We start from the raw sequence: 11,226 nt of genomic DNA, 5'->3' as shown, positions 1-11,226 counted from the left end.
ATACTACAAATTGCAATTTTATAGAAAATCATCGGCTTTTTTTTAAATACACCACTATGCTACTACTTCATTAAATATTATCTCCTTATGCTGAATGAGGATCGTGTTTCAACTGTTCGAGAAACGTGAAAATCTGCCAAGAAATATATTCCCAATCTAATGTATAATAAAAAACAATCCGCCATCCAACAAGAAGATGTCAGTAACTATCTGCTGTAAATTTTTCGCATATTTGCAATTTTAAGATTAGAAAAGAAAAGAAAAGAATAGAAGCGAAAAGAAAAGACGAGAAAATGATCATCATTATCTCCCTGTCCTTACACCACCCTATGTACGGTCGGCGCACCAAGTTTTCGTCTTACAGATCCATCTATTAGTCATTTCAATTATCACTCCCTTTATTGAGCATGTAACCTTTCACACAATACATCCATACCTTCCTTGAGCCTACCTTTACCGGTCTAGGTTCGGTAAATGTGAATGTGGAGAAGAAAATACTGTTTTACAATATTGGTTCTCGTGCTCATGTAAGAAAACACATCGTAAAATGTTGACTATAGATTTATTTGACCTATGTTATCTATAATGGCGTCTTTTAATAAAGTAAAATATTGCAGTGAAAAAATTTACATGAATAAGAGTACCTATGCATATTGTATTTTAATGTAATAAAATTTAGTTATTAGGTATTAAATATTTTTAAGTGGTATGTTGGTTTTAAGATAATAAAATTAGTTATGTAGCCTTATCTTTATAGTAATTTTCCTGCTATGTTCATAATAAGGACAGGAAGAACAGGAAATTTGACGTTGTTATTTGAACAAATTTAATACCTATTTAATTCAGAGTTAAAATAAAAACGCTCTTGAATTGAAATCATGTAACAATTTCTTAAATGTAAAAACTTAAACTTTTAAATGTTTGGAAGGCAATTGAGATGGTGGCACTGGTTGTTAAGTGAACATACATTTGCCGATAACAAAAACATATGCCAATATGTTACAATATATTAGCACGCAAAAAGCATAAGTATATTAATAAGGATAGGAATTATTGTCCTTTTACACATCAATACAACACAACCTTCCTCTATTAAAAGTAAGCAACGCGTCTGCAACCATTAACTTATTGCCGCTTACTTGCTTGCCACTTTCTTTTATAAAAAAATCCTGAATGTAGGAAAAATGATTTTTCCTTCTTTCTTTTTTGCTTTAATTTGATTAAATATTATTATAGCAAAAAAGGAGCTTTAATTTCACATGAATTTGAATCGCTTTTGGCACTCTTAACAATTATTTTTCTTAACTCTATTAATCGTATTAGTGAAAGCAAGTGATATTAAAACTTGGATTATTCTAAATATACATTATAATCAGTAGGTAGCATCATCATCATCATCTCCCTGGCCTTATCCCACTTACGTGAGGTCGGCACACAAGGTTTTATGAACCTTGAAGTTTTGGCTTAAGTTTTTACGGCCGGCCGCCTGCCTGTCGCCAACCCTACTTGGGAGGAATTTTTTTAAAATTAAATATAACATAATAGCTAATTAATAAAAAAATTTATTCTAAAAAAACACCAAAAATAAAAATTAGTAATAAAAACTAGTAAATAGAATACAACTTGTCTTGATAATCGTCCTGTGTGTCTTTCAAAACATTATTGACTCCTATAGATGAGGTCATTCTGGTGATTTTAGGTGGCAGTATATTGACATTTTCAAGTGTGAGACATTTATTTTTTCATTCCATTTAAATTCCATATCTTAGATATAGTATTCCGTTGATTTGAGAAGCTTTGTTGTCTAAGGTGTAAGATATCAAACTTCTGACGGCGCCTGACACGACGAACAAGAAGAGAAATCCGCCCATAATGTAAATCTTTTCCGTGTCACAACAACAATTATCAATTTTTCACACTTATCCTTATTGTTCGCCGAAAATAAGTTTAAGTCTGCTCTTCACGGTAAATTACCAATCGTTAGTTGGGATCGTTGCGGAAGGAAGTAGCATTTGTAACACCAAAAGGAAAGTCAATACAAAGAAATACTAATACATTTTAGTTGTGCCTGTTTCCAATTACGAGTATTTACACGTTCAAATCCATTTTTCATAATCAGTAGGTAGCAGCAGAGTGAAAAATAATGCATCCTGCTCACAGTCTTTTTTACATTTTTAGTGTGATTAAATATCTGCGGAAGTATGTTTATACATTGCGAGTGTATCGAAACCGACATCCACTGACGCAAATGTTATGAATGATACCTTTCAATTGCAACTAAATGTGAATAATTTATTCATAATGCTATCAGCTACATGGATATCAATGGACCTTTATGTGTCTAATAGATCTTGCTCGCAATGCAACAGAGAATAGGGTTAAATTTCTCGAAAACTAATTCTAAATCAAGTAACAACAATGTATCATTCAAAGGTTATCAATATATGCAACAAATCATCGCGTGTTTGTTAAGTGGAAGTTAAACTAGCATATATTTAGAAAAAACAAAATTAGTTAATAAGGAAAAAGCTACAAACAATATATGTAATGTTATATTAGTTATGGGTGTGTATAAAACCCACATACTTTGCACCCTTAACCTTTTGCTTACTGGAGGTTTCTACTGCAGGAACATTTATGTTAACATTTCGTTTTCCCTCTCATTCTTATATTAAGTTTAATAATAATAAGACAAAAACATATTTTACAACAAACATAAATGTAAATATTATGATAATTTAACTTATTAAAATCTATTCCATTGCAACTTCACCTTAAGAGATCCTGTGATGTTAGATTTATAGTTAAGCATAACTATTTCTTCTTCACAAGTCTGCACGTTCGCCACATTTCCAAACGCGGAACGTATTAAAATGTTAATATTTTTCGGTGTAATGTATTTGTCAGCTTTTGTAACAGCAAATGAATATGGCAAAAAGAGTTTTACCATTGTATTAGATACTACAATTTCGATGCGTGAAGAAATAGATATTATAAAATCAAACATTGAATCAGTCGTGAAGACCCCATTGTTTGATATAGATAACTACATTTTGGTACCTTTCGATGATCCCGGTAAGTCAATGCGATTTCATTTAAGTGTATTTGGTGGAGGATGTTTAGGTAAGAAATATCCTTTTTCGCATTCTCACCTCTGTTCTTTTGTCACAAGCTACACCATCTGCAACCAGCATATCTGGACCCTTTTAATCTCGTGCATCTTCAATGAGTCTATGGGCATATCGCTATTTTAGTGATAGGTGGCCGAATCTTGTTCGCATGACTTTTACTGTTACAAAACCATTATTTATTGTTTTAGGTTGCGGACCTCCTATTATTTTAAAAACACCTAGCAAACTTGTTGAAGTAGTAAATATAGTTGAAGTCAGTGGTGGCAACGAATGTCCAGAGAATTCACTGCCCGCGATAGAGCAAGCATTGACAGCCAGTAAAGCAAATTCAATGATATTTGTATTCACCGATGGATATGCAAGCAATAATAGTAAATTAAACTCTATCGAAAATTTGTGCCGGAGCACAAACAGTCAGGTGTTTAATTTTAGATACTTGGATTACTCTACTTACTACCATACTCCACTCCAGAGTCCATACTAACTATATTACATTCTAGGTCATAATTTTACTGAGTGGAAAATGTGTACCCAGTGGTACGAAGACTGTTGTCGGTACAATTGATGCATATTTTGACGTTGCCAAGGCTTGTTCCGGTTCTGTTATTCAACTTCAGCTGAATAATTTTCGACAGGTGATATTTGTTTAGTATTATTAATTCAGTTTCTATTAGCTAGTTCATCGACTAAATTTGCTTATATTTATATCTCTCTTGAAACCTTAATTGGTACACTTTCCTTTAAACGTTTTTTTAAAAAAGAAACTTTATTTATATTTATCTTGTGTTTATATTAACTATCATGTACGATGGTTTTAAAAAAATCTTTTACTAGCTTACTTATTAGCTAAGCTAATGAAATCCATTGGACTCAAATAATATAAAATACGATATAATAACATTAATACTTCGTTGCTTTCAGGTATTTAGAATGATAAAAGAAATATCCAAAACAGATTGGACTGAGATTGTGGCTAATAAAGTTGGACCAGAGCAGTTTACAGTAAGTGTTATTGATTAAATGTTGAAAGTACCTATATATATTCAGATTTGTTGCATTATAAGTACCTTCAAAGCAATACAGAGTTATGTATTTGAATCATTATCCAAAAAAAAATCTTTGATCCTCGTGGTCGTGAAAAAAATAGTAGGTGACTTTATTAGATTATTTTTAAAATACTAATATGGATAACACAATTATCTAGATTTCAATTGATGGTTACACAAAAGACGTGGTTATGACAGTCACTGGCGAGTACCCGAATTTAGAAATTCTGGACGACAATGGCCAAACTCCTGTAATAGATCGAATAGTTAACACGTTGCATTCTAAGGTAAGTTTAACGTGGTTTTCTGAAACCAAAATTCCCGTTTAACACATATTGTTATCTCTTTTTCGTCAAATATTATGAGAGGGATGACGATAATGTGTTATACAGAGAAACCAACGGAACTAGCTATAATTCATACCAAGTCGAAATATAGAGTTTGTAAACAAAGTGCACTAGTAATCCTTTACAACAAACTCTTAAATAAAACGTTTTATCCACACTTTATCATGTTACATAACGTTACAATTGTGCGTCCCTTTTTCTCACAAAATTACATTTCCGATAAATATATTAATGTATTAATACATAAACTTATTTATGTTTGGTAAAGGTTATACGATTAATTTCACCAACTGTTGGAATATATACTGTGAAAATATTCTGCCAAGGGAAAACACTGGTAACAATTTATAAAAGAAGAGAAGTAAACTTTCGATTAGGTTTTTCACCTAAATTGGCAAGAAGCATGAAGGAGACTACGAATTTACCTCTACCAGGTAATTTTAACTTAATGTTCAACTCTACCTTATGGTATACTAGCTGTCCCTCATGACTCCGTCCGCATGGAAATAAAAGCTTATATGTATGTTCTTCCAGACATTGTTCTACATCTATTCCAAATTTCATCATGATTCGTACAGCTGTTTTTGGACATTTATTAACGAACACAAATCCATCGATCCAAACCTTCGCATTTATGATAAAAGTAAGACGTAAGATTAGGGTCGACTTATATTTATTAATTAAATTTTAGGCGGCGAATGCAAACTGCGTTGATACCACTTGAAGCTGTATATATAGAATATTCCATTCCTTGTATTTCGGCCCTAATAGCATAAGATATGCAATAATTCAAATTACATTAATAGTAACATATTAATATAGACCATTTACGTTGGAGTTCTCATAAAATAATGTTTTAACGAATGAGGAAAGTAACTAAGAAATGGTTAGATGATATGGATTATAACGATTGTGAATCATTGATATGTAATGATTAACAATACTACTTATTCACGCATACATAAACGCGAACACACAATCAACACCAGACACACGCATATTGCCACGGTGTAATTTTTGCTTTCTAAATTACTATTGTTCTCATTTGGTTTTAAAACATTCATTTACCTTATAAAAATTGTACATATTTTTAACATGTAAGGGAAGACATTGGCTCTTTTAATACAGGGAAATCTAGTAAAGGAGATAATGAAATATATGTTTAAAATGTACAATAAAGATTTATTATTATTAAAAAAAAATCGTTATAATAGCTATCGTTACTCTGCCTTATAGTACGTAGGTACAGTGACGTTTGTTAGTGGTATTACACTTTTAAAGCGATAATCGTACGAAGGTCTTGTTTTTCTTGAAACGATAAAGGCAAGATTTAGCAGTAACGTATACTATACACAAGTTAGTGGTACAGTTCACGTAACTCACGGCAAGGTAGTTCACTTAAACTCACTTACAATTAAAATAATTTTTCTGAAAGATGTATAGCATCAGCGGAGGCCACTGTACCTATTTTGTATAGTTGTGTTTAAACTTGTGATTAACCAAAGCCGATAACAGGGGGTAAAATTATTACGCCAATTTGTTTTATAATGTTATCGCTCGAAACTGCAAAATGGAATTTATGGAATGGTTGAAATTATTCACAAGCGATAACTGAATGTCAGTTGCAATGTTTAATTTTAGGCCAACTTATTTCCTGAATGATAAGATAATAACAGTTAACCGTCAAATTGTGAGGATTATCATAAAATTACTAGCTGTCGCCCGCGACTCCGTCCGCGCGCAGTTAAAAAAAATGAAAAATAGATGTTGGCCGATTCTCAGACCTACTGAATATGCTCACAAAATTTCATGAGAATCGGTCAAGCCGTTTCGGAGGAGTATGTGAACGAAAACTGTGACACGAGAATTTTATATATTAGATAATGATTTTCAGGCAAGATCAATTACATATCCATCGCAATAGCCGAAATATCAATTGAATTGAAATCGATTTATATAAAATTGAACGGTCGCCATGTCAAGAAGGTGGATGTTGAAATTGTCGATAGAAGTTTAGGTTTATATTCGGCGCAGGAATACTTCGAACCTGAGACATCTTTTAAAATTACAGTAAGATACATATAAAATTATTTTAAAATGTTTCTATTTTAATTTAGATTAATAAAATAAATAACATTCAATGTAGATCTTAGCAGTCTGAAGTCGTAAGAGGCTGTTCTCATTTATAGAACTTGGAAGGTCAGATGGGGAAAAAGAGAACGGATATTTCTCAAAGGACCCCTCTGTCCAAATAGATCTCATCAATAAACCCATTCCTACTCATGATTGGAAACTTTGAATCTTAATAGTAATCTATGAATGAATTTTTACAATGGAAAAAGAATTTTCAGCTTGAATTTTGAAGTAAAATACAATTAATTTAAAAATATTTATATATTTTTTTTTTAGATTTACGGTCACGATCAATCCTATCAAGTCATCAAAGGCTCGACGGGATCACTAACTACTCAAAAACTGAGTAAGTTTTTTTTATGTTACTTAACCTTCGTTCTGACCAAATTCTGTAAAAAGTGTATACATTAGTTTATCCAATTAGTTTGTATTTATTGTAATAATTTTCTAAAATTTTCTTTTAATTAATTGCAGTTCAAGAACTCCAGTTCCAAAGACCTAAAATAGAATGGATTGAACCGAAAGTGGCGTTAGTGGAGTACAAGGCTAACATAACCCTTGCCTGTAAAGTGTCCGGCTATCCCAAGCCAAATATCTCGTGGTCCGATGACACTGGACTAATATTCCCGTCAGAGGTAAATAATTTTACATTACAATACAATTTTACATATTGTTTATTATTATTATTATTTATTTATTTACAATACAATAAAAACCTAAAATAGAACTATGTCCCACAAAATTATATAAAATAATTTGACTGTGGGATCAAGATTCATTTGTTTGTTTAAAGGTATCTCTAGAACAGCTGCATGGATCTTGCTGAAATTTGACATATATTTAGAACATACTCTATGTGTTCTATAGGCTAGTAATTCGGTTTTTTTATTTCCGTGTGGACTAAATCACTGGGAAAGCTTTTTATTTAAATAAGTATTAAAGGTCGTTAACATCATCTAAGATTACCATCACAAAAGATATTAGGTTTTATCACCAAGTAAAGTTATTTTATAAGACCTTGAGAAGCACAAAAACGTTAAATAATTTACTTCATTAGTTTGGACACAGGAAATTACAATGTTATTAACATCTGAAAAAAAAAAGTAACTCACGTCGGCCGATAGTTACAGTGCATAAGTTAATTAAAATCGAGTATCGAACGCTTTTATTATTATTTCTTAACAATTAAAATTATCGGTTTATTTAGTTGTTTGAGGTAAATACGTCCTCATTAATAATTTGATAATTATTTTAAATTTAATATTTCCCACTTAATGATCGAAAATATACAAATCCTTATTTCTTTTATTAAAATAACAAGTTTTTTTTTTTTTTTTAATTTTGTGTAAGAAATCAAAATATATTGATGCATGAATACTAAACTTGACAGCGATTTCGGTCACGTCTAATAAAACAAAACTAGTCGCCTTTGGCTATTCTGTTTTTGTATTTCTGTTTCATATTTCATCCAGATACAGCCAGTCGTTGTGGAGTTACGTGGGAACAAACTTTTATCTATTCATCCAAACTTTTGCATTTATAATATTAATGAGATTTAGTTAATGTTCCAAAAGTCCGCCATTGCGCCCGTAACACTGTGGCCGTTGATTGAAAGATTATTAAAAAGTTTTGAAATGTATGATGATAAGAGAATTATTTATAGGATGCTCTACTCGAAACAAGATCAGTTTTTATAAGCTACGCATACATTGATAGGATAACCGAAAACAGCACAATACATTGCAAAGCAGAGTCCTCGGAAGGAGAAGATACTTTGACCATGTATCTTTATGTCAATAGAACTCTTACATTTGAAGTTATAGAATATCCACAAGGTAAGAAAGACATATTTAGAAAATAAAGAAATATAAAAGAGATGTAAGTTATAAGTTAACAGTAACACCAGTTAGCTCTTCAAATCTTTTACTTTCCATACGATGAAGAATTATATTTTCAACTTATATAGAAACGGCTAAAACACTCACGTATAAATGTCCGGTGTCCGGCTCACTTAGTGAGCGACGGGCCGCGTCCGCGAAATAATACCAATCCCACTCACCCTGATGAAGAGCCCCCGAAGGGCTCGAAACTAGTCGGTGACGACACCGGACATTTATACGTGAGTGTTTTAGCCGTTTCTATATAAGTTAGTAATAATGTCTCACGAAAGTTTGAATAATTTAATTATATTTTCTTTCATTAATATTTCAGATGCTACATTTGAATACAGCCAAGAGGGTCAGCTGTTTTGTAAAGTCGATGCATATCCAGATGCATCCATACAATGGTACCACAATGATTCGCTAGTTGAAAATTCAGACAACTTAGAAATTATACCCGACCAAAGTATGCTCTTATTGAAAAATATGACTCCTCAACTGACAGGAGAGTATAGATGTGAAATCAGTAATAATGTTCAAAATGCGAGTTATACAGCAATAGTAGATATATCAGGAGTTGGTAAGAAAATGTATTTTTTTTTCTCCTATTTATAAGTATTTTCTTTCTGAATACTTGAAATCCTGAATCGATTATTCTAATTTATAGCTAAATTAGGTATTTATTCAAAATCATCATTTCAGAAATACCAGAAATAGAATTAAAGGATTCTGAGCTCGTATTACGACTGGACGACTGGGTTAATGTTGAATGCACGTAAGTAAATTAAAATTCATTATATTCTATTCGCTTGTAGCAATTACCAATTTAATTACACAGGTATATAAAAATATCAACTTTTCTACAAAATATTTTTTTACTAAATTATGATTATTATTGCGTTTTGCCCATAGGTTACTTGGTTTTCTTTACAATAAAGCAATAAAACTTTTCAAATATATTTATAATATTTATAATATGTATAATCATAATTTAGTAAAAAAAAAACTATTTTATAGAAAAGTTGATATTTTTATATACCGTTTCTTATTTCAATTCTAGAATTAACAAAGGTAAACCTGCCCCAAAGGTGAATTGGAAATTCAAAACTGAAAACGGTTACGAAGAGATTCCTGAAGGTGTCAGCGCTGAGGAAAATCATCTCAAAATACCATCAGTCAAGACCGAACATATTGGTATCTATAAATGCGAAGCGGAAAACATTTTTGGATCAGATTCGAAGGAATTGTTAATTAAAGTTGAATGTGAGTCTTTTTAAAATTCAATTTCACATTAATTAAAGTTGAAAGAGTAAGATGATGAAAGATACGCAGAAATTGCTCGTTAAAAGAAATTTTCTTTTATAGATCCACCGAAAATAAAGTTTTATGACAAATTGAAGATAGTGAGATTAGATGAAGATGTTGAATTATCTTGCGAAGTCGACGCTATACCAAAAGCTGAAGTAAAATGGGAAAAGAAACAAGATGACATTATCATACCTCTTGATAGTAGACATGAAACTGATGAATGGAACACGCTCAGGTACAAGAAAATATAATCTAGTTTACTTCATTGCAAAGTCTAAGAAAACAATAAAACTGTTTACTATTGTCTATTTCTTTATAATTATGAGGTGTTTGTTAGTATAACTTTAGTGACATTTGAGAAATAAAATGGTTGTTAGTATTTAAAAATTAAAAATATGATATAAAAAGATATTAATTAATGATTATGACTAATTTACAGGTTTACAGCATCTTCTATCGACTCTGGCAACTATTACTGCATCGCGGAGAACTATTTAGGAAGAGCGGAACGAATTGTAACACTGAATGTTTTGGGTGAGTTATCATCAAAAAATATGATCGGCAAGCACTTAGCCACGTATTGTTAAAAATATCAATAATAAAGTATCAAGAAAGTCATTGAACAAATAGTTAGATAACATTGTAATCCGTACACAAACAAAACATTCCGTTCTTGACCCGGTCGTATCAACAGAGGTTAACTTAAAGCAATACACTTTGATAAACGAACTCAAGGCTAAATATATTTTTAAATTCTTTTATTCCAGTTCCCCCGTACATTGATCCACCACCACGTAAAATAGTAACGATCAGAGCAGGTGAATCGATAACTTTACAGTGTCATGTGCACTACGGTCATCCTGTACCTTCGACTAAATGGGAATTTATAGCACTAAATTCAACTCTCACAACTTTATTGAGGTAAATAATGATGATTTTCTTTTCTCAGTAACTAAAAAATTGAAATAAACAATAGAACATGTGAATAATAGTTTTATCTTTTATTTCAGGGGAAGTTCTATAAACGATCTCACTTTGAATAATGTATCAAAATCGTACGAGGGATCGTATATTTGTTTGGCAGAAAACATGGCCGGTTCTGATACAATTAAAATTGATCTTAAAATATTTTAATTCAATATTCTAATATTAAAAAATTCTTGCTTTATAATTTGTAATACTTGTGTTTTTAAGAAACATTATTTAAATACACTGAAGCCTAAAAAATGTTTTATATTGTTTTTTATTTCTTTCAAAGGTAAAAAAAATTACAAGAAAATATACCATTTTATAATTAACTATAAAATTTGAATGTTACTGCAAAACCTTCCCGCTCAGCGACTGTCATTCAGTTCAGAGTCAGAGTTCAGAACTCGCATCT

General features: G+C 31.2%; 1 protein-coding gene across 1 annotated transcript; it reads left to right on the top strand.

Moving 5' to 3' along the window:
• Positions 1-2,819: 2,819 nt before the first annotated feature.
• Positions 2,820-10,979, top strand: LOC106711119 (hemicentin-1). The gene is made up of 17 exons (XM_045683549.1): positions 2,820-3,075; positions 3,320-3,549; positions 3,632-3,766; positions 4,053-4,133; positions 4,336-4,464; positions 4,793-4,958; positions 6,419-6,594; positions 6,934-7,003; positions 7,132-7,292; positions 8,321-8,492; positions 8,869-9,117; positions 9,240-9,312; positions 9,598-9,800; positions 9,903-10,080; positions 10,285-10,379; positions 10,613-10,766; positions 10,856-10,979. The coding sequence occupies exons 1-17, from the start codon at positions 2,874-2,876 to the stop codon at positions 10,977-10,979; spliced, it is 2,598 nt and encodes an 865-aa protein (XP_045539505.1). The 5' UTR covers positions 2,820-2,873.
• Positions 10,980-11,226: the final 247 nt, after the last annotated feature.

This window comes from Papilio machaon, chromosome 22 (genome assembly GCF_912999745.1).
Source record: "Papilio machaon chromosome 22, ilPapMach1.1, whole genome shotgun sequence".
In the NCBI taxonomy this organism is placed as follows: domain Eukaryota; kingdom Metazoa; phylum Arthropoda; class Insecta; order Lepidoptera; family Papilionidae; genus Papilio; species Papilio machaon.
Note: the sequence above shows the minus strand (reverse complement) of the source record. Positions and strands in the feature narration are given on the sequence as shown.

Coding starts and splice junctions, on each gene's coding strand:
- LOC106711119 (XM_045683549.1), top strand. CDS start 2,874: ATGTTAATATTTTTCGGTGTAATGTATTTGTCAGCTTTTGTAACAGCA. Junction 9,313..9,597: donor TGGGTTAATGTTGAATGCAC/GTAAGTAAATTA, acceptor TTTCAATTCTAG/AATTAACAAAGGTAAACCTG. Junction 10,380..10,612: donor TGTAACACTGAATGTTTTGG/GTGAGTTATCAT, acceptor CTTTTATTCCAG/TTCCCCCGTACATTGATCCA.